This window comes from Peromyscus leucopus, chromosome 19, assembly GCF_004664715.2.
Source record: "Peromyscus leucopus breed LL Stock chromosome 19, UCI_PerLeu_2.1, whole genome shotgun sequence".
Lineage (NCBI taxonomy): Eukaryota > Metazoa > Chordata > Mammalia > Rodentia > Cricetidae > Peromyscus > Peromyscus leucopus.
This window is the reverse complement of record NC_051079.1, coordinates 83,869,536-83,893,106: the sequence shown is the minus strand read 5'-3', so window position 1 is coordinate 83,893,106 and position 23,571 is coordinate 83,869,536. Positions and strand designations below refer to the sequence as shown.

Genomic DNA, 23,571 nt, shown 5'->3' with positions numbered 1-23,571 from the left:
TGGAGATTATCGGACTACTTTTTCCAGATCTTTAATTCTCATGACTGAGGAGCACTTCACAGGTATGGATTTGTTTTAAATGCTGAACAATTAAACAAGACAATACACCAGACAGAGGAAGTTTGATTAGACCTGCCGTAGTTATAGTCAGTTGACAGGTCTAGAATCACCTCAGACACGTCTCTGGGCAAGCCTGGGCTGAGGTGGGAAGACCCACACTCAATGTCGGAGACACGTCTCTGGGCAAGCCTGGGCTGAGGTGGAAAGACCACACTCAATGTTGGCAGACTCACGCCGTGGGTGGGGCTCTAGTGTATGAAAAGGAGGAAGCTAGCTGGGCACAGGCAGTCTTCTTCTCCTTGACTGTGGACGTGATGTGACCACTGCCACCAAGACCTCCCGACCATCGTGGACTGCACAGGGGAACCCTGAGCTTCAACACCCACTCCTGGAGTTGCTTTGTCTCAGCAACAACATGCATAACTAATGCAGAAGCCTTTCATATACTTTACTTTCATAACTTTCGTAGAATTTTGGAATCAGAAATCTAACTATAGTATTTTAAGGCTTGACATAACCGAGTGGTACACAGAAATAAATCAGTATTGGAAAAACCATCTCTATTAGTGAGGAGCAGAGATGAAAGGCGTCCATGAGAAGAACAGTGTAACAAGACTGGAATGTGCACATGGTATCTCCTGTGAGGGGATGTAAATGCCCCTGCGCTACAGAATTGTGACATTACAAAATGTCAGGATGAAAAAGGCAGAGGAAGATTTCAAGTATATTTCTAGTAGCATAAAAACCTTTATAAGGATTACCTCAAAATTAAAATATTTTATCAGAAATATAATTTTGATAATAAATCACATCAATTATATAATTATATAAACATCCAAAAAGTATGGCTTACACATGATTTAAATATTACTGTTATGAATATTCTTTGTGTATACTTCATAGAAAGATAATATGTCCACAAGTTTTCCATAATGTGCACAGGCACAGGAAAGCCATTGACTACCTGTCCCCTGGGGTGGGGGGTGGTGTGCGGGGCATGTGCAATTCAAGCTGCCTCTACACCACCACACAGTTCGGCTCTTGGTGGGCGGGGCCCAGGCTAGAAGTGGGCGGGGCCCAGGCGAGGAGTGGGCAGGGCCGCAGACGAGGAGGGGCGGGGCCCAGGTGAGGAGTGGGAGACCTCCTGTGAGGTTGCTTCAGACTCAGTGATTGTTTTCTACATGACCTCTTCCAAGAAATTTTCGAAAAATTTTAAACTCAGCTTCAGCAAAATTGTCTTTTGGCATTTTAAGAGGGAAAAAAATGTCCTCCTTCCAGTCTATGACCAAATATCCTGAAGATAGCGCTTCTCTTGTTTGAACGCTGCCAGTGTTTTCACGGCTTCTAGTCTGTCAACGCCAGCCTCTCTGCTTATGATTTCCACCAGGGCGTCATTCACATCTTTCGCCATGTTCTTGGCATCTCTAGAAAACAACAGCATGCTTTACAAAACAGGAATTTGTTTTAAACACATCCTCTTTATTCATGAGCCACATACCCAGTTCCCTCTGACCCTGCCATCTTTGCCGTGTCCTCATTTCTCAGACGCTCTCCACAGACAGCCAGCTTCCCTCAGCCCAGGCCACGTCCTCACCCACGGTGCCCACATGGCCCCACGGCTCACCACCCTCCGTAGAGCAGCCCTGGGAGGGAAGCTGGGCTCTGGCTCACCTGCCTGGCCGCTTCCCTCTCCCGGCAGCACGCAGACCTGCACGCTCCCATCCTCCCAAGGCTCGGTGCACACAAGTGACAGACCCCTCTCTGAGGACAGGTCTGGGCTCCTGAAGGCAGGGGCACCACCCCGTGCGTCACACCCCGTGTGTCACACCCCACGTCACCGTCCCTTGCTAACTCCATGTTAAGCACCTTCCGGGGCTTTCCCACAGTGGCTGTGAGGTCAGGGAGCGGACCTCACTTCTTGTACCTCCCACTGTCTGAACAGTGTAAGGCACTCAGCATGTGCTCCGGAGCCGGATGAAGATTGTAGACAGCACTGGGGTGTCTGGAACACAGCCTGGCCTGTCGCGGTTCGCCCCCGGAGGCAGACTGTCATCTTTCTCACTCCTCATCTTTGCCTCAAGCACCGCAGGGCATCGATCCCATGGCCTGACCGCTGCCAATCTCCAGGTCCTCTCTCCTCCACCTCACTTGACTGGCTTTGGACACTTTCTCCTCCTCGGTGTCCTTGGCTGCCACCTGCCCACTCCATTTGACTAGTGAGGGACTCTGAACCTTCATCTCTGAAGTCACCAGTGCTCTCTAGGAAAGCTAAGACTCGGACTGGGAGGGGCTTCGGCAGGAGTCGGGAGATACCCGGACATCTCCATGTTCGCAACCACCAGTCACTGGCACATCTGTGTACTCAGCTGCTTCTGCTACTCAGAGGTCAAACACTTCAGTCTCTCTGTGACCAAAAGGCAACCACGGAGATCAAGAACGTCAACAAAAGCTAATGGAAACATGAACCAACACAGCGTGTGGGTTCTGTGGCGCTCTTCAGCGGACAGCCAGAAACTATCAGGGTCAGGAAATCATCCAGACAGCCAAAAATACCCTTGAAAACTTCAATCACAGCCAGGGGTTCATGTCTGGCTTCACAGTTAAAAGGCCAGAGAAAAGCTTGGCTGACTGAAGACAGTAAATGTTTTAGGAGAAAAGTAAAATTTCTTATTTCAAAATTTCCTTTTATCTAGCTGAAAGTTTTAGAGTCAGGTTTTACAATTTGTATTTTCCACATGGTGCCTTTGAGTTTCCGTGACAGATACTGCCACAGAACATACATAAAGCTTAGTTATGTAAGAGTGACTGGGTGTGTGCCACCACCACCTGGTGTGATTGAGGTTTTAACAGGAATTTTCAGATGCTAAATGTATTAAAATAAGTACTCATCATTGCTTCCCTGAAATGAAATTCTGGCTATTCAGTGTATGCTACAATTACTCACTATGCGCTTCTGCATGAGGTATGTGAGAACCTAATGACGCCTGCACTCCTTACTGGACCCTCAATCATCTCAAGCACAGCCACTGTGTTCTCTGTCTGGCCACATACCCACACACGTAAATGTGGCCCTTCTCCTGAAGGAGGATCCTGGCCACCTGCTGGCTGTGACGCTGGAGGTTGTCCTGCACATACTCTGCTGGGACGTCTCTGGAGAAGGAGACCTTCAGGTGAGTCAAGACCCCAGTCTTGACGAAACGCCTGAGCTCCTCTCTGTAACATAGTACAGCACGGTCACGGAACGGTGGTGGTTTAAAGACGACAAAATCTACATGTTACAACAGACACACTCCGTACCTGAACAGATAGTCTCTGTCCTTATGTCTGCAGCCAAAAAACAGCCACATTGCTCCAAAATTCCCATTTGGGTGTTGTTCTTGGAGCTTCTCTCTAAGACGAAAGAGGAAACGTCGAGAGAATGAGCAGAGGAACACATATCTCATCAGGAAATACACCACAAACAGGTCTGTAAGACCCACCTTCAGACTGTCCCATGTGACTCACTAAAATATCAGCATTTGCCATGTCTGGATACTATCCGGGTTTTTATGCTACAGCACTAAGGACTGATCCCGGCTCTTGCTCACACTAAGCAGACGTTCTGTGCGGATTATACAGCAGCCCTCTTTCCGACAGTGACTTTCTCTCAGCAGTCCACATGCTAAAGGCTTGGTTCTGAGAGAGGACCAAGCATGTGGTAGAATGTTTAGAGGTAGAGCATATCGGGCAGCCTGGGTTAGCCAGGGATGGCCCCCAAAGGAGGTCATGGGGCGCTTGCCATGTCCTCTCTTTGGCTCCTGGCCATGAAGGGGTGACTGCTTCAGCATTGTGCTGTCTCCGCATAAGCCCTGACGGAGGAGTCGGTGGACAGGTGAAGGACTGGAGCCCCACGGCAGACCCGGGAGAAACAGTCTCGAGAGAGAGCTGACCGCAGCCTGACCGTCCCCACGGGCGGTGAGTCGGGGCCTGGAGAGCAGTGCCGGAGCAGAGGAGGGTCGACAGCCACCGACGTATACACCACTCTTCTAGAACACCCACCAGGCCCTCTCCTCAGGGCTCCCGTGTCTGGGGCTCGCTTCAGATACCCGGTACAAGTGTGTCTGTGACAGACACCACCTGACTCGGTCAGGAGAGGGACAGCTGCCCGCCAGAGCAGCATGGAGGCGTGCCTTAACGTCCTCCCTACGTGCACGTGCTGTAACCCACAGTGCAGGGGCAGAGGGCCGACAGGGAGTGCTCAGGACAAAGCGAGGCTCCAGACCTGGAGCAGAGACTGACAAACACTCCCCATGGTGACGAACCACTCCAGCACCTGACTGCCACGAGGTAAGAACTTTGTAAAGTACAAGTTTCATGAGCAACACCCCATTACTCTAAAATGACCGAAGAACACAACGTGTGACGTTCCACCCCTGATGACAAGGAGCGCATCCCACGAGCCGCAGTGAACACACACCTGTGCTGGAGGAAGCCAATGAAGGGGGCCACGCCAGTGCCTGGACCCACCATTATGACGGGGGCCGAAGGGTCATCGGGTAAGTGGAAAGACTGTGTCGCTCGAGGAGAGATGGATATCTGCAATAGTGAACCAGCTTTGGTGAGTGGGACGAGAACCGAGGCAAGCACGTGAGGGCACCTAACAGATGTGAGGATGCCAAGTGTTAGTTCCTCTCAGGGAAGCCTCACTAAGTTACACAGCAGTGTCCGACCTCACTAAGGCCGTGAACACATCTGTTACACAGGAAGATGGAAGTTTGTTTTGCAAACACTTTCTTTTCTACTCATACCCAAAGTGTTTTTACTTAGCATACTTCTTTTTACATGTGAGTTAAAAACGTGACCCAAGGAACAGGCGAATACTGATACGTCTCCGTGCCCCAGTGGACAGCTCCACACTCATGAGCACATGGACAGCAGTAACTGAACTCACTAAGTTAAAATGAATGAATGAACGAGGACATGAGCTGGGATGGAGATGTGACTGGGGGTGTCCTGGGGGGAGCTGGAGTCAAGGGAGGGGAGTGGACAGGATCCAGATACACCGCATATATGTAGGAAATAGTCAAGGAATAAATGTCGCCAAGCATTTTAAATGACGGACACGGTAAGATCACACAACTACCCGGGTGGGACACAGGAAGAGGCGACACCACTACACACACACACACACACACACACACACACACGCACCCGCCCCAGTCAAGAGCAGTCACAGAAAACACATTCTTTTCTACAAACACGACGAGCAACAACAGACAGACAGACGCCTGGGTGTCTAAGATGTGAGCCCGGTGTTCTAGTCAGGTGAGAGCTGAGCTCTAGCAGAGTCGAGGTCACGTGATCCCAGTACCTTAGGAGCCAGGCCATCAGGACCGCCTGCCTGCGAAGCCTCCGTGTTTGGCTGAAGAAATGGAGCAACCAGTGTGGCCAGCCAGCCTGTGCACACCCCCTTCCGCGGTGTGGCCGCCGCGGTGTTAGACGGACACTCTACGACGTTAAAGACGAAGTGAAGCTTGTCTGGATGGAGTAGGCGCGAGCTGCAGAGACACAGGCACGTTCCGAGGATTCCGCGGGGACGGACGGAGCTGTCACTGTTCGAGCCCCCTTGCCGCTGCTCTAACAAGAGCCCCCCTAACTAACCTCGCCTCCCCACAGTGAGGGCTTTCAGGAAAGGCTCCGGTTCTAGCCACTCATCCTCACCATTTCAGCAAGGTTTGTGAAAGTGAGATGCCCCAAGGGCTCTTCCTGCCAGACTCCCCACTCGGTAGGTATTGACCTGATTGATGTGACTGCTGTGTAAGGACAAGGGGCCGAGGCACTGGGTATTGTTTATAGAGCTGACAGACTGGAAAGTGAAGAACCCACCTAGTTCAGAATCGCCAGGAGACACGCTCACCAACCTCATCCACGTTGTATTATGAGAAATGGAGGGGGAACTCTCCCACAAGCCCACCCGGTGGCAGGGGCGGGGCATTGGGCAGGGGCGGCCAGGCCAGCACTTGCCTACCCGTGTTCCATAGCCGAACCTCCATGCCAGTTCCTCAGCTGCCCAGGGGGTGAGACCTGAGCCTACTGCTTCACAGGGGCACACTGGATCGTCAGGCCCAAGCTGTGACTTCCCAGGGCACAGAAGCCCTGGGCTCTTCAGATCCCAGGGTGCCATCGCACTGCGCTCTACAAAGCAGCCGAGTGAGCAGCAACTGGCCTGCTCACGAGAGCTGGGAGTTCAGAGTCACAGGACTCAGGAACTCTGTGGCATCTGTCAGTCAGCAGTCATACCTTGCACATGAGTATGGTCGAGGCTGGAGTTTGGGAAGGTGCTCTAAAAAATAAAAACAGGCAACTGACTCAGACCCTCTGAAACAGGAACAAAAGAAAATCCAGGCCTGTATTTACCTCTCATATTTAGAATATCTAAAATGACATGTTCTCATTTAAAATATTGTATAGTAAGGACCCAGTGATGTACTGCTCACTCAACTCTAAAATAGGATCCCTTCCCCCAGGCTGGTCACAGCTGTAAGCGGCCTGCGGTCAACAGACTCACCGCTTCCACGTGCTCACAGATCATCTGGAGCGACATGCCCAGAGTTTGCAGATGGGAAATAAAATTAAAGCCTCACAAATATCAAAGTCAGCTATTTTAGAAAACGTTTAGGAGCATAAGTATTTTTACTTCTCGTGTTTATATAATTAATAAAAACCTATGCATCTGGTGAGAGACTTTCTCAGAAGCCCAGTGGCTTCAAGATGCGCAGGGACTTGTGGGAAAGCAACATAAATGATCTATATTTGAATTATCTGCTTACGAATTTTGTAATTTTTATGAATAACACACTTTATTTTTAGTTTATTTGGGCAAAACTTTGAAATATTCCTTCTAAAATGGCTTAGTCTTAATAAAGCAGGAAAACAAATTTTAATAAAGAGTTCATCTTATGTTTTAGATGTGTTAATTTTTCTTTAAAAAACTGGAAAATGTCAATTTTTAGTTCCCAATGACTCTCTTTCTCTGTGGCTTCTACCTGTATTCTGGCCATGTACTAGCCTCTGCCACCTCCATAACACTGCTAGCTAGAAAGCACCTGACAGCTGGCTTAGAAAAATGGGGAGACTACCCTCCCCCAGTGAGGGTCAGAAAGTTAGACAGGCCACTCCCTGCATAGGCCTGCAAACGCCCTCCGATGGCTTAACAGGACGACTATACATGCGCACGTTAACATGCCCTGCGCCACTACAGGAAGCAAAGGCTGGCAAGCAAGACAGGCTACAGGACTCCAGGGAGGGTGCACAGCCATGGGTCCAGGAAACAGTCCCAGCCCCTTGTGAGCCAGTTGTCAGCTCTGGGGGTGTCGGCCTGTGCTACAGAGACCCTCTTTCTCTTGAACACCTTGCTTCTGAATGCACTGGATGGAAGTATTTCTGCATTCTACAGAGCACATGCTTCATTCAATGACACCACACACTGATCAGCTGTGATGAAAATCATCCTTTCCCTCTGAATAGTCAGTCAGATAAAACTCAGCTAAATAACATCACTGAAAAAAAAAAAAACTAGAAAAGATGCTAAATTCTAAGTAAAAAATACTATTGGATAAATTAACAGGGAAAATGACAGTGACATTAATAGAAGGAAAAAAATGAAAAAAAAAATCAGAAAGTGTGGAAGAGGGAGGGACTCTGGCTTCCGAGGGAGCCCAGATGTCACATAAGCAGTCACCCCCCCCCACACACACACACACATTCAGATGTGGCCACACTGTGTCTGCACACGATGCACAGCGAGACATAAACAGCCAGCCTCCTCCACGGTGAGGAGGTTCACCTGACAGTGTGAAGGGCTGGCGCTTGGAGAGGAGGACTCACCGAGCAGGAGGCTGAGAGGAGGATGGCAGGACGGGAAGGCGAGGAGCAGGTCCAGCAGGCAGACGCCGGCGTCGCGGACGAAGCGGCTGTAGTCAGCTGCCCCCTGTCTACTGCACAGCTCCTGCAGTCTCCGCTTCTCGGTGGCACTGCTGCTCCAGTCGGCCAGGGCGCGCAGAAACGCCTGAGGAGAGAGGCCGGCTATGAGCTACTCTGTGGTCGGGTGAGCTCCGAGCTCCAGGCCAGCCAGCTACACAGTGAGACCTGGCCTCAAACAAACGGACAAATAACTAAACGATCTAAGAAGTGGAAGAGAGGATGAACTTAGCAGGAAAAAACACTGCAAGGTTTTAAAATATGACCTTTAAAATAGCAATTTTACTCGGTCTGTCCGCTTCAGACAATTCAAGTCCAGCACGGCTGTAGCTAGTCAAAGAATGCCTAGAAAAAAATCAGCTGCATGCATTTTTCAATACAGCTCCTAATGCACTACTGATCTCTAGAGGCTCAGTCTATCAAAACTCTAAACACACCAGACGCTGACAACCACGTCCCACCCAGCAGCAGCCGAGCTGCACGATGCAGCTGAAGGAGACCCATGATCACGACATCAGAACCCCGCATCTTTTATACTCCAGGGGCGGGTATGGGGCTTATCTAAAAGTCTTATACAGAGCTCTGTCCATCTTCTGAGTGACTCACAGAAGACAAGGAGAAATACCTTTTTAGGGACTGCTCGTATTTCCAGACACCAGGTGAGGATGAACTGCAGAGACGCGCCCTCGGGCACATGCTGGGGCACAGCAGCTCCTTGCAGATGAGGCAGGAAGAGTCATGCCGGAGAAAAGACACAACCCACAAACACAGTTTTAGAACATGCTTTGCAGTCACCAAAATCGACAGCTAGCTGAGACACTACAATGCTCCAAGTGTGATGACTTCCGGTAATGCTCACACAGCAACTGGCAGAAATAAATATGCCAGGGAAAAACAGCCACTTCACAACAATGTACGAACGATAAATTCAAAATGTACCAAATGAAATCAAATAATCTAAACAAAATGGAAATAGATGACGATGTTCCGTTAAAATAAAAGTCACTTCAGCGGCTGGAGGGACGGACGGCTCAGTTACGAAGCATGCCAGCTGTTCTAGAGGACCTCCGTCAGTTCCCAGCATCCACATGTCTATAACTCTAGTTCCAGGGGATCCTGCACCCCTTTCTGCCATCAACCAGGCACCAGCGCAATGTGGTACACACACACACACACACACACACACACACACAGACACACACAGACACAAAAATAAAAACATCTCTTTTTGAAAAACAGGAACTGTAGGACCGATAAGTTCAAGATTATATGCAAGTAATATTAATATTTTAAGTACTAAAACAGCTTATTTTATGTACAGAAACATTATTTTTACATACTAAAAGATTACTATGGGAAGTAAACATAATGGGAAGTTTACATAAAGGCTCCTTTCACGCCCAAGTGTACATTACTGCACTACTCACTACAAATCAGAATACCATCAAGACCCGACAGCACCAGTTTGCTTGTGGTTATCTGTGTGTGTGTGTGTGTGTGTGTGTGTGTGTGTGTGTGGCCATGTCCAGCATCCACCCTACCTTTCTTCTTGGTGTCCGTCTTAATCTTCAAGCTGACACGGTGTGCTCGCTTATCAGCCAGCTGCAGCCTCTGAAGCAGGGTTTCTACCTCAGCATCGCTGTTTGGACAGATCACATTGAAGGAATCTCCAGGTTGATGGGAAAACTCGATTTTCTAGAGAAGGACCAAGGTGAAAGAAACTGAGTAAGTCCAGTCATCAAACATACACACCTTCACTGGGAGTTACTCTAGGAAGACCAAGGGGCAGTGTGCTGGGTGGTGTGCTGGTGTGCTGGTGTGCTGGTGTGCTGGTGTGTGGTGGTGTGTGGTGTGCTGGTGTGCTGGTGTGCTGGGTGGTGTGCTGGTGTGCTGGGTGTGGTGTGCTGGTGTGCTGGTGTGCTGGGTGGTGTGCTGGTGTGTGCTGGGTGGTGTGCTGGTGTGCTGGTGTGCTGGTGTGCTGGTGTGCTGGTGTGCTGGGTGTGTGCTGGTGTGCTGGTGTGGTGTGCTGGTGTGTGTGCTGGTGTGCTGGTGTGTGGTGTGCTGGTGTGCTGGTGTGCTGGGTGGTGTGCTGGGTGGTGTGCTGGTGTGGGGTGGTGTGCTGGTGTGCTGGTGTGCTGGTGTGCTGGTGTGCTGGTGTGCTGGGTGGTGTGCTGGTGTGCTGGTGTGCTGGTGTGCTGGGTGGTGTGCTGGTGTGCTGGGTGGTGTGCTGGGTGTGCTGGGTGGTGTGCTGGTGTGCTGGGGTGGTGTGCTGGGGTGTGCTGGTGTGTGGTGTGCTGGTGTGCTGGGTGTGTGCTGGTGTGCTGGTGGTGGTGCTGGTGTGCTGGTGTGGTGTGCTGGTGTGTGGTGTGCTGGGTGTGGTGGTGTGCTGGTGTGCTGGTGTGTGTGGTGTGCTGGTGTGCTGGTGTGCTGGTGGTGTGCTGGTGTGTGTGCTGGTGTGCTGGTGTGCTGGTGTGCTGGTGTGCTGGTGTGCTGGTGGTGTGCTGGGTGGTGTGCTGGTGTGCTGGTGTGGTGTGCTGGTGGTGTGCTGGTGTGCTGGTGTGCTGGTGTGTGGGTGGTGTGCTGGTGTGCTGGTGTGCTGGTGTGCTGGGTGGTGTGCTGGTGTGCTGGGTGGTGTGCTGGTGTGCTGGGTGGTGTGCTGGTGTGCTGGTGTGGTGTGGTGGTGTGCTGGTGTGCTGGTGTGCTGGTGTGCTGGTGTGCTGGTGTGCTGGGTGGTGTGCTGGTGTGCTGGTGTGGTGTGCTGGTGTGCTGGTGTGCTGGTGTGGTGGTGTGGTGGTGTGCTGGGTGGTATGCTGGTGTGCTGGGTGGTGGTGTGCTGGTGTGCACCCTTGATCCCACCACTGGGAGCCGGAGGCTGGCAGAGCTCCTGAATTCAGAGGCCAGCCTGGTCTTCAGAGTACGGCACATCTTAAAAAACAGAACAAACAAAGCCATTCAAGGAGGGCATAAAGCTCTAGCCAGTGACTTTGCAGAACAAAGTTCAGATTCCCAGGATCCACACAAACGATGGTTGGGCAGGCGCCCACCTGTAAATCCAGCCTTGGAAGGTGGAGACCGGGCATGCACACCCCACAGCCCACAACCAGCCATACTGGAGAGCTCTGGGTTTGACTGAGAGACACCGCCTCAGTGAATGAGATGGGAGAGGATTCCAGGAAAATTCCTAACGTTACCTTCCAGCCTTCCCAGGCGCGTGTGCCTACACACACACACACACACACACACACACACACACACACACACACTGCATTTAATAGATACGGGGACTTTCTCATTAGTATAGACAAAACAGAAGGGTTGATGCCGTCGTTTCTTTTCTATCAGGAACTTGCAGAGACAACCCAAAATGCTCCGATTTTCTGAAAACCAGCCCACTTTATTTCTCGGGACGTTGTTCTTTAAGATAAAGGGCTGACTTAATGACTGCAGCATTCCTCAGAGTAAGCAGATGCAGGTGGACCCACGGATGGGGTTCAAATGACCACATACAGCTCCCTGACACCACAGGCAAATGCTCTCTAGTATCACCTCTCTGGAGGAGGTTCCCGAATGTTTTCAGAGTCTCCAAAGCCTCGGAAGTACTGCTCTGAGAAGTTGGCCCTTGACTCACTATGTAGCCTGAACTTTATTTCTGCTCGCTGGCTGATCTTAAGTCACCGGCTTCCCTCGGCTGGCCTGTCACAGGTCAAAGTGTCTGGACGCCACTGTTACAGTCAGGGCAGCAGCGCTGTGCTCTGTCAGGACTGGTCTGACCTCACCTCACCTCTTCTCTCAGGTAGAAAGGAAAGAGACCTGGAGAAAACGCCAGGCGCCCTGCCAGACACTTCCTCCTGGTGTGGTAACCCAGCACACAAAGGGCCCACACACCTTCACGATTCGACCATGCTGAGAACAAACTCCTCAACAACTTACTGAAATGTCCAATTCCAACAGCAGCGCGGTCTTTATGGCATCATTTGTAGTCAGCTGAACAGCTTTTGAAATTGGAACTTGAAAAACTGGATCCACTGAAGTCACAGAGGCCGGGATTTCCTCCTTGAGAAACAAACGGAATGAAATATAACAAAACGCAACCTCCAGAAGCACATTAAAAAGTCCAGGCATGGTGGCATGCATCTGTCATCCCAGCACCAAAGATCCCAGGCGGAGCGCCAGGACAGGCCGGCAGCCAGCCAAGCCCAGAGGTGAGTACACCTGACGAGGAAGGGCGTTTACACTTGTAGTGACTTCAGAGCTATTTGGAACCAGTGGCCCTGTAAGGATAGCACAGGTCTTAGGAAATTACACAAAAACCTAGTTTTTTGTGACATCTTCTAATTCCTCTAACTTGATTTTATTATATTTGCAAATAGAAAACAGTTTAACAAATGAAAGCCAACTTACTTTGGACAACTGGCCATATGGGAAAGCTGGGGGCAAGTCAGTGCTGGATGCCGGAGCCCCAATGGGGGATCTAGAATGTAACCCTCAGAAGAACCGCCACAGCATAGCTCAGCCCTCAGCTAGCTCTGCAGGAAGCGCTCAGCATTTCGAGTTCACACCCTACCTCAGCTACCTCCTCTTTCAGTGCAGCCCAAATCCAGGGACTGTGACTATAACCAGCCTGTGGCCCAATTCTAGACAACCACAAAGAACCAGTCCTCTCAGGCCTCTGCTGAGAATGTACCACAGCTCAGTTTCTCGTAGTGTTTAATCCTGCTCTTACCGCTCCAGCCCCACACAACTGCCAAGAAGATCATCTCACAGTCTGACTCCTGGGGACCAGTGACATTTAGTGCTAGAGCACTCTAAGCAGGCTGCTGAGACGGGAGTCTGCTGGCCACCCATCCGGGTGAGGAGACCTTCCCACTGCCAAGATGGAAGGCAGAGGCGCAGCACAGACGGCAAGGTGCGGAGTGGGGGAGTCCAGCAACAAGAGCTGGGGGAGTGTGGACAGGATGGGGTGCTGAGGTTCTGTGCCACGGGACTGGACGAACTCAGAGCACCCGAGGGAGGACGTGAGCAGGCGGAGGGCTCAGCAGCCGAGTGAAGACAGAGCGGCACCGTGAAAAGGCTACGTCAGAGATGGAGAAAGGACTCCCGCACATCAGGCCACTCGGAACACAGAGATGGACACTGCTTTTCTGGAAGGGTCAGAGGGTAAGTGCTGTCTTCTTTGGGGCCTCTGGTGAGCATTCCCACAAAAGCAGCTGCAGGCACTGCACAGCATAACAGGCGCAGCTGCTGCAGGAACTGCAGTTACAGCTGGAGATGCTGCACTCGGTCCCCATGTGACGAACAAGCACAAGCTAGCACTCACATTAGAGCGTGAAGGCATCTCTCACCTGGCCCAGAGACTCCTGAAGATGGACCTCCAGATATTCAGGGGGCAGAGCAGGAATACTTAGAGAGTCTTGTGAGAGTGGAGGAACTGAGCGGACGAGCGAGGACTGAAGGTCTTCAATCAAGTCACCCGTCTGACTCCTGTTTGTATCATTTGGTTCCCAAACCTCAGAATCCCTTTTTCCCACATCCTCTAATCTCAGAAGTTCAACTTGTGACTGGATGTGCAACAATTCCGGCTTCCCAGGGGTGTTCAAGGGGGCGGCTGATGCCTTTGGGAGTGCGTCATTCATTTCTTCTTGTCCTCCGAGTGACTTAAAGTGCTTTGTGAGGGCAGCCCAGAGTCCAGCAATCCACGGCTCTACCACGAGCTCTAGACTGGTGTGTAACGAAAGGGGAAAAACCAAATGCTAAGTTGTCCATTTGAGCACAACAATGAAAGAAGAGGAGTCCGTTCACTCAGCAGAGTACTATATGTGCTGTTAGATGCACTAAATAGACTATTCAAAAAAAATACAAATAATTAATTTTCAAAAGCATAGCATTGTGTTGATTAGCACTGTACTACTGAACATGCACACAGAGCAAATGAGCTGAGAGATGAAGCTATTTTTCCCTGATAATGGGAATCTAATTACCCTCATAGCCATCTTTAGGGAACTAACATTTTACAGATCTCTTCAAACCTGGTGACACTAACAGAGCTTAGCAACACTCGTGTTACAAATGGTCACTGTATCAGTAGAGGGCACCACCTCATTCTGTCTGTTGAATTTATTCATTTTTCTTCTATAGATATCACCAATAAATCATTCTCAATTAAAACTTAATGTCTGACTAAATAAGCTCCCTTCCCTATCTACCAATCTATGAATGTGTCTTTTAAAATGTTTTAATTAATTACTCTATCTATCTATCTATCTATCTATCTAATATTTTTTTGAGATGTCTAGAAAGGCTAATCTCAGGGAAATAATTTATTTCCTTCCTTCCTTCTTTTCTTTCTGGAAAGCTAAATTAATTTGCAGAAGTCCAGTTAGGACTAACAAGCACAGCATGGCCACAGTGCTCCTGCCAGGCCAGCAGCAGCAGTAGCTCAAGAGAGGGCACGGGTAAGACGGTGTCAGACAGACCACTGAAGAAAATCAAATGGTCACTTTTCATCTCAACTGAAAGGCTGTGTCAAATCCTAACCACTGCAACGGGTGACTCAGAGGGACCTACACTTCTTAGGACTCAGAGTGTAGGTCCATTGTGTTCATTAGGAGTTCATGTACTACAGACTACATTCATCCTGAGAAGTCTTCACACAAGCAAGTTCAACAGCAAGTTACATGTAAAGCATCACTCTTGTAACTGAGAAAGAGTAAGACAACGTGACCAGTAATTGTGAAGGGCGCTGACTCAGAGCCCACTGTGAAGAGGCATGGTCCTAGGCCATGAGCATCCCTGTCTGACTATGCCTGAACCTTCACAGTGCATCCTGCTATTTTCTATCTTAGGCACAGAAAGATGAGTGACCAAGATTTTGGTCAAGTGGGGATGGATGATTTCAACTCAGGCATGTAAGTGCAAGTGCATTCTCAACTTCAGCGTGGAGGGACTTCAGACAAGAACGTCTTTGGCAAGGCACCTTTACTCTGGACACATAAAGCAGTTAGGCTGAACATTTTAGATGTACAAACTGCTGAAACATACTCAGGAATTTTAATACTTGATCAAATAACCCAGAACCCTTCTAAGAGATCTATGTGCAGTAGCACAGGCAATGAGTCTGCTAGACTGATACAAGCATCATCCTACAATTAAACACAGCTCACAAAAAGATAGTTCAGCCGGGCGGTGGTGGCGCACGCCTTTAATCCAGCATCGGAGGCAGAGCCAGGCGGATCTCTGTGAGTTCGAGGCCAGCCTGGGCTACCAAGTGAGTTCCAGGAAAGGCGCAAAGCTACACAGAGAAACCCTGTCTCGAAAAACAAAAAACAAAAACAAAAAAAAAGATAGTTCAAAATAAAGCCACAGAGTGAGTAGGTGACATGGAGAATGTCAGACCTTGGTCAAAGTAGGAAAAACATGCACCAGAGACAGAACCTTTCCCAGCACTGCAGCTGAAGGAAATCATGGCAAGCTCGGGCACCATGCAGGAGGAGAGGAAACATGAGGAGTTCCTACCACACTCAGAAAAGGGAGAAGGAAAAGAGCAGGGCATTGCTGATGTCATTATTTCATAAGCAGGTTATTTACTAACACACTGAATGGAAATTCATTCAGTATTTTCACCTAATTGAAAACAAACACAAAAACAAAACAAAAATGTGTACTGTTGTCTGGCTACAATAATGATAGTTAAAGGCTAAACAGTAGACTGTGACAGGACAATGATGAACTCCTGGAGAACATGTTAGGAGGATGTGGAAGGCTGTGCACAGCCTCAAATACTGAGCTACAAAAACTAAGATGAGAAAAGGGTAATAGTGCACGCCATTAAAATGGTAAGAGACAGCCAAGACATGCCGTGGTCAGTGATGCTCAGCCTGAGGGCTCCTTCCACTGGAGGCCATGCTAACAGGGCCCTGTGTGCAGGGCGGAGAGAAGACACACAGGCAATTCCAATGCTGCCAGAAACGCTCACTCTTACAAATACGTCCATACTGTGATGCAGGTCATGGTGCTGGATGCTCCTCTTTCCATTAATAGACACTGGGGGTGGGGGTTGGGACATGACAACACAGGCCCAGCATGCTCCAGTCATCGGACCCGGGTTCTGGCCAAATGCTGAGCTTATAATGAACTCAGATGACTGGCAATGCTAAGCCAAGCCAAACATCTCTATTAGCTCACAACTTCCACCATGGTAAGCGTTAACTGGAAACAGACATGCACTGCCCTTACCCTACACAGTCGTCGGCATGTCCAGTGTCATAGAAATGCTGGGCTCCAAGCTCCTGAAGTCGTTTATCAATTATCTTCCCTCCATTGCAGAAGTATGTGTATTCTGAGTCACCCAAACCTAGAGAACCCAAAGAGATACTCAGTGTGTACAAAAGCTCAAAGATGTAACAGATGGAAAAATAAAATGTCTAAAAACCATCCCATACTCTTACATACACAGCAAGAAATAACGTATATATCCACACTTCCTTATTTTTTCAACAATGCTGAATACGCAATGTTCCTCTGTTGTACACCATGAAAGCTCCAGGTAGTAACAAAACAAATACTGGCTACTGGCCGAAGAAATACACATACTTAACACTTCTGTTTCCATGAGTCAACGTAACAATGCAGGGGTCTGCAGACACAGGTCAAGCTGGCTTTGAAACCCACTGTGTACTTTACACGTTCCCAACCCTGGACCCACGGCCAGGGACCACCGCCATGCTTGTTCGGAAGGCTTCTCTGTTTGCTTACATGGCATGGTGGTTTTGAAGCCACAACAGCCATGCCCCGCAGCCATGAGAGACTGTAACCCACAAAGCCTCAAATACCTATCTGCCCAACAGCATTTGCCTTGTCTACCTGCACACCCAGGTGCACCGGCAAGACAAGCAGAGGCTGTTTATGTTTCTGTCATGCAATTTAAAGAACTGCCCCAGCCTCAAATGCTGAGAAAGCTGATGCTTCGCATCTGCTTGAAGTTTCAAAACTGAAGCTTAAATTCTCAGTTTAATTATCCCCATGTCTCCTCCCCATAACTGAACGAGCATGTGATGGGTCCACATATGGGCCCAGCCCCACACTGACTAGAGTGGCTGGATTAGGCTTCAGCATGATCTTTGCAGAAAAACTTAGAGAAAATCTGAAGCACTGCTTAAATCTTTTCTCAAACACGTGCAGCCGGGGTTAGAATGGACTATCTAAGCAGCATAGGCTAAACGTGCTAGACACTCTCCCAAGCATATCCTTCAGAGATGAATCACACAGACCACAGGCCAGGAATATGGACCCACACTGGCTCTTTCACGCCACAGTTTTCTATGCTGGCCCTTCTATTTTTAAAATTTACTTTACACACACGCACACACGCACACCACGCACGCACACACACACACACAACGCGCATACATACCATGGTATAATGTGAAGGTTAGAGGGTAACTTGCAGGATTCTGTCATGTGGGTCTTGAAGACTGAAATCAGGCCATCATGCTTGGTGGTGGCAAGCTGCTTTACCTGCTGAGTCATCTTGTTGGCCCCACGCTGGCCCTTCTGATCCTCACCATAACCTGTTTAAGTTATGCTTTACAAAGCCCTAGGCCATTTTCTTAACATGTGATCATGGAAATGACCATCGGCAAAGAGCTATTACTATGGACAACAGAGTCTCACCTCTGAATATCAGAGTCACTGCTAGCAGACCAACTGAATATAAAGGAATTATTAAGACTCCCCAGCTGGTTCCAATGGACTAGGGCTGAAAACCACAATTCTGAAGTTATGTTCTTAGGGAAACATAACTTTGTTTTCGTGACCTGCTGTTATCTTTTTTTTTTTTTTTTTTTTTTTTCGAGACTTTTTTTTTTTGCGCTTTTGTCATTGTACCAGCTGACTCGAATCACAGAGATCCATGTCTGTCGTGCTGGGATTAGGCGTGCGCACCACGCCGCACCTGCTGTTATCTTAAACAATTAAATATTCAAGAATTCTGTTTTAGTAGGTTTGAAGTGAGGCCTGGACACTAATATTCTGAAAATGTTCCCTGATACTCGAGAGCTTCTGCAGAGTGCTGGAGGTGGAGCTGAGTGTAAAGTGCTCCCCTAGGATGTAAGGCCCTGGGCTTGATATCGAGATACACCCAGACAGGAGGAAGGGAGGACCAAAGCATTGCTTTGAAGTATAAACTGGACAATCATTGACATGTCTATATTTTATATAGATATATTTATATAAAAATAAGTCATTATATTTCATGATTTGGAAAGATAAATTCATATATCAAGCAATAACTGCATATATTAAAAACAAAATACAGTCCATTACCCAATAATCCATACCGCAGGTGAGCAAAGAAGTCTGTGGGTAGTGTCTTGTCACGTATTTCTTTAACAAACTTGAGGGCTGTGTCGGGGGGATCTCCAGTACCCGTGGTGGATACAACCATTACCAGAGGAGCAGTTTCAGTTTTCAGATCATACTACAAAACAAGGAGAGCAAATCAGGATGGAGGATTGCATGAATTTGTGAATTAACACATCAGCAAGAGCAAGACAAAGCAAACGGAAGCCATCAGCCCTGTTTCCTGTCTTGCATGCTTCTTTTAATTTCCTTCTTGCCAAGTTATTTTAACAAACGCTAGTGACCAGTCCTGTGACCAGGTGCAAAGGAACACTGCCTTTTTAGTTCACTTTTGCTGATGTTCCCCAGGAGGCTAGCAGAGTTGAACACATCTTTCCTCTATGTGCTTCACTAAGAAAAGGTCTGGGGTTCCCCCCACACTGCCATTGATTCTTTAGTTAGGAAAACATGAGAGCAAACAGGCTCATCAGGAGGACAGGCAAGAAGCAAGAGAAGCAAGGCAGGAAAATCAGTACAAGAATATGTGCGCGCGTGCGTGCGTGCGTGCGTGCGTGTATGCATGTATATGAAAGTAAAAAGAGCAAAGGGGTTTTGTGGGGTCGAGGTGAGTCAGAAGCAAAGAGGACAGACACTGAGTACCAGGGTTAAGTCAGAACAGGGCCAGGTGTGGTGGTGCACACCTTTAGTCCCATTATTTAAGAGGCAGAGGCAGGCGGCTCTATGAATTCCAGTTCAGGCTGGTCTACATGGTGACCTCCAGGTCAGCCAATGCTGCACAGTGAGCCCTGCCTCAACAAACAAACCTTTTAAAAAATGCAGAACACGGGAGCAACACAGGCTGTCCTGGTGAAGACAGACTGCTGTGTAAGCCGCAGCTCTGGAATCCTCACCAAATCTGAACACACCCATGTGTATTACAAATGAAACAGAGGCAATGGTCCACAGACGGACAGAGGATTGTTTTAAAGGCAAAAATTAAGTGCTGCCCTTTGCTATCAGATGCCTGTCAAAACCAACACATTTCCTTCATGTTTGGAATACAATGGAAGGCAAAGAGATATGGTCCATGCTAATTTTTGCTAGGTTTCTTTTTTACTGCTCATGAACATAACCTAGTTTAGGTTCAAAGAATGCACTGTACATTTTTTTTTTGACAGAGTCTCATTCATTTTAGGCTGGCCTTAAAATTGCTATGCCTCCAAGGCTGGTTTTGAACTTCTGATCCTCCTGCCTCTGTAGTCCTACTGGACTATAGGTGTATGCCACTGCACCCAGACCATATGCAGGGCTAAGGATCAAACCCAAGACTTTGTGCATGCTAGCAAGCATTCTGTGAACTGAATTACACCCCCAACCCTATTTTACTTTTCTGTGGCTCCTGATTTAACGCAGAGCCTACCACTTAGCCATAACCAGCCTGCACTTTCTTTTCCATGCCTACGGCTAAGGATTTGGGATGACTTTCTACCAGGCTGTTAAATGCTCACAAGGCAGTATGAACAGGACTACTGTGAAGTAGGGAACAGAGGGCTCTCTTTTCCACGTAGATCATGCTCAACTGGAGAAACTGCTCAGCCAGGGGAGCCAACAGCCCAGTTCAAATGGCACTAGAAGAAAAACCACCATTCACCTTCCCGCCAAACAGATGCCGGCCCGGCTGGTGCTGTCAACTGTAAGGCCCAATAGGGGCTAGTTTTATGACAACATCTGCCTGTTATTACAGGTTCAGCGTACAGTCCAGCATGAGCACCATGGTATGCTTACTTTGAATTACTGCTTATTAATGACAGGGCTGTCTGACTGGTGGTGACCTTGGAAGCTCAGCTACAGCTGAGGTGCATGAAGGGGATGTCTCCTTTGATAAGCATAATTCATAATTCACCATACCTCAGATGGTCTAGCCTTCTGAAACTGTGGTTTGTGAAAGGCCAGGGGAGACTGAGCTGGAGAGAGAGAACACTGTTCAGATAGCTTCTGAGGTACTGAAGTCAATCTGAGGGCTAGGAGCCAGCTCAAGCATTTAGCTGTACCATGTCTTCTCACGTGAACTACTGTGAACACTATATTCTGGATCCCTCAGACTGAGAACAGGGCACAGAACGGTCAAGTGCTTATCAACTCTGCCTAATGCAGGGACTTCTCAGAGAAACTGTAACTACACAGACTAGCAGTCCCTGACTTGAGCAGGCTTACTGATCGAAAGTTGCGGAATCTATCATAAATATGTTATGAAATAATAAATAAATTTAGAAAGCAAATAAAGTTTTGGTTTATTTTTATATATAGTTATTTTTATGAAAATCATGTGACTTCATAGTTTCCCATTGACTTTTCCTAAGAACTAAGTGTAGCTGATATCTTGAATACAATCGTTTGGAGAGCCTCAGGGAAAGGCTTTCTCTGGAATCAGATATCTCCCCTAGCCACTTTCAAGGACTACAGGAAACACCACCCAGGTGGGCGCCCATTGTTAGTCCAAGTGGACTAACAATGATAACAGCCCACATGCAAGTCTCCTGATTTACGGTAAATTCCACAAGGAGACACCGCCTAGGAGAGGTGGACGTTAAGTAATAGCTTTACACAATTTAGCTCAGACCCTCCCTTTATATACCGAGACTTCCAGGAGGCAGAGGGGAAGAGAAAAGAGAATGGAAGAACTAGATGGGTAAGAACTTGAGAGGAACAAAATGAGATGGGGAAGAACTAGAATGGAGGGCTAAAAGAGAGGACTAGAGGAACGAGATGGAAAATGAGGAAGAGGCCAGATGGGGAAGAACAAGATGAGGAAGAGCCAGATGAGAGAGGAGATGTGAGAGGAGCTGATAGGGGAAAGAACTAGATAGATGAGAACCTAGAAGGGACAGAACTAGATGAAGGAATTAAGATAGAACCTAGAGGGGACAGTAGATAAATACAGAGAAATCAGGCAGCTACGCTAGACATAAATCCAGTTTATGGATGGGAGAATAAAGCAAGTGGACTATGATTTGTGTGAGTTATTTTTGATAATAGCTCGCGAGTAGCTCTCCTACCATGTATAATATTGAGCAGGATCTCTAATATTAAGACAAGCACTGTAATCCGTTCAGGGAAGCCAGTGGTTTATTTGAGAATCTACAATAATGAAGGATTTTAGGAATGAGGTAGGTATAGAAAAAAACATAACTGTGCAAAAAGCCATACAAAAACATCATATTTGTTCTCACAGCTGTCGGAGATAAATGAAACACACATTACTGCTTCCATTTACAGGTAGATAGTATGTGTTTCAGTTTCTAAGATTTTTTTTTAACCTAATTCAAATATACACCTCTACATTTAATCTCAACGAGTTGGCAGGATGACCCCAAGTTCCAGTTTTGCCTGGGCTACAGTGTGAGTTCAAGGCTGGCTTGGGTGAGCCCCCATAATAACAAAAAAAGTGGACAGGGACGGATACAGAGCTTCATTTCACAAGCGACCATTTCATAGCACAAGGTGCAGGAAAACCCACAAGAACAGCTGCCCTTACCTTTTCCGACTCGCTAATACAGTGAAGATCTGCACAAAACCCATGCGACACAGCCTGCTCGCTTATTTCCTCGGCTATGGCCTTCGCCTGTCCTCGCTGTGTAGCATACAGCAACAGAAATCTTCTCATCACCTCAGGTCATCGGCTGCAACTCTAACAGTGAGACTGAAAAAACACAAAGGGGAGAAGGGAATATTGTTTAATGAGGCAGGTGACCCGCAGGTATTAATTTTACAGCAATCTTTAAACTTGTTTCTTAGCACTGATTTTAAGTATGAGAGAATTAAGACAGGAAGCATACAGAAGCGAGATTCTTAATCCCATTGCTCAGAAATCCACTCCTGATTTCCAGCTGCATTCGAATCTTGCAAGTGCCTTTCAGAGTGCATACTTGTAGGAGGGTGATCTGACCCTCAACTCTGCTCATTCCTATGCAGGATTAGGCTTGTAAAACTTCATGATTAGGGATGACAAGGCGAAGGGCCTGAGCAAAGCTCAAACACAGTTTCACTTACCTTTAATGGTCTTTCTGTTTCTTCCTTTTTAAAAACTGTAAGTGTACAACATTCCCCCTAAAATTGGGAGTTCCTGTTTCCTGCTGGAGCTTATTCAAAGTACTGACCGTCCTCAGAGTCCCCACCGTTACATTAAATCAGTAATTAGTGTACATGGACTTGCACACAGGGACGGTATTTCTTTGATTATTATTAAGAAATTTTCTGCAAAAAAAAAAAAAAAAAAAAAAAAAAAAGTAGCTACCTGTCACCCTTTATCCACCTCCACATTTTTTGATTGACCATATAAAATAAAAAAAAAAAAAATTAAAAAAAAAAAAAAAGAAATTTTCTGTTCATTTTACATACCAACCACAGATGCCCCTCTCCTCCCTCCTCTTGCCCAGGCCCCGCCCCGCCTTCCCCTCCAACCCACCCCCCATTCCCACCTCCCCCAAGGCAAGGACTCCCATGGGGAGTCAGCAGAGCCTGGTACATTCAGTTGATGCAGGTCCAAGCCCCTCTTCCCTGAATCAAGGCTGTGTAAGGTGTCCCACCATAGGCACTGGGCTCCAAAAAGCCGGCTCATGCACCAGGAATCCCACTGCCAGGGGCCCCTTAAACAGATCAAGCTAAACAACTGCAGGGACGGTATTTCTAAGCCACGCACCACCTCGGAGATAACCAAGGTCAAATGAGGTTCCACGCACCTCCTCCGCTCTATCTAGTGGCTAACCCTGAAAAGTTGTCAACGTGCAGGAAACTGACTGACTTGGGGTGAGTGAAGCCACTACAGTTGGATGCTCTTGCGGCTTATCAGCGGGCGAACCAGGACACGAAAACTTGCAGGTTCACAACGAAGCACTGCTAAGGACCAGACGACAGCTGGGATACAGAGTTGACAGGACCCCTGGGTGACTCGCAACGCGACACGTGCCGGACTTGGCGGGGGAAAGGTGGCCAAGAAGCCTCCTCCCCACAGCACCCTGTCAGCCTCCCTCCCCGCGGCCCCGGAGACCCAGACACGTCACCTCCACCACGCAGGCGCCAGCCCCAGCTCCCTGTCGGTCCCCCGCCACCCCCGGGGCCGCGTACCCCCCGGAGCCGCCACCTCCTGCGCGCGACACGGCGTTTCCTCCCCTAAGCCGGGCGCCGCCTGGGCACACCGCGCACGCGCGCACGGACGTC

General features: G+C 48.4%; 1 protein-coding gene across 7 annotated transcripts; it reads right to left on the bottom strand.

The window, feature by feature from the left end:
- On the bottom strand, window positions 1–23,565 carry Mtrr (5-methyltetrahydrofolate-homocysteine methyltransferase reductase). Of its 7 annotated transcripts, XM_028873691.2 has the most exons (16): window positions 23,479–23,527; window positions 23,094–23,247; window positions 21,890–22,054; window positions 18,340–18,493; window positions 16,252–16,369; window positions 13,362–13,737; window positions 11,950–12,072; window positions 9,561–9,714; window positions 8,645–8,733; window positions 7,927–8,107; window positions 6,340–6,382; window positions 5,411–5,597; window positions 4,517–4,635; window positions 3,358–3,450; window positions 3,112–3,273; window positions 1–1,484 (listed from the first exon to the last, which is right to left on the bottom strand). In XM_028873691.2, the coding sequence occupies exons 3-16, from the start codon at window positions 22,016–22,018 to the stop codon at window positions 1,340–1,342; spliced, it is 2,073 nt and encodes a 690-aa protein (XP_028729524.1). In that variant the 5' UTR covers window positions 22,019–22,054; window positions 23,094–23,247; window positions 23,479–23,527; the 3' UTR covers window positions 1–1,339. The 7 variants fall into 7 exon arrangements, with proteins under 7 accessions (XP_028729524.1, XP_028729525.1, XP_037053153.1 ...); XM_028873692.2 differs by lacking the exon at window positions 23,094–23,247 and having other exon boundaries at window positions 23,479–23,565; XM_037197258.1 differs by lacking the exon at window positions 23,094–23,247 and having other exon boundaries at window positions 23,483–23,561.
- Window positions 23,566–23,571: the final 6 nt, after the last annotated feature.

Bases quoted from the DNA above. Each gene is read 5' to 3' on its own strand.
- Mtrr (XM_028873692.2), bottom strand. From the start codon at position 22,018: ATGAGAAGATTTCTGTTGCTGTATGCTACACAGCGAGGACAGGCGAAG. The intron at 13,738-16,251 runs GTAAGGGCAGTG...GTTACACACCAG, and splicing joins CATGCCGACGACTGTGTAGG to TCTAGAGCTCGTGGTAGAGC. The intron at 8,108-8,644 runs GTATTTCTCCTT...CTCTCTCCTCAG, and splicing joins TACGAGCAGTCCCTAAAAAG to GCGTTTCTGCGCGCCCTGGC.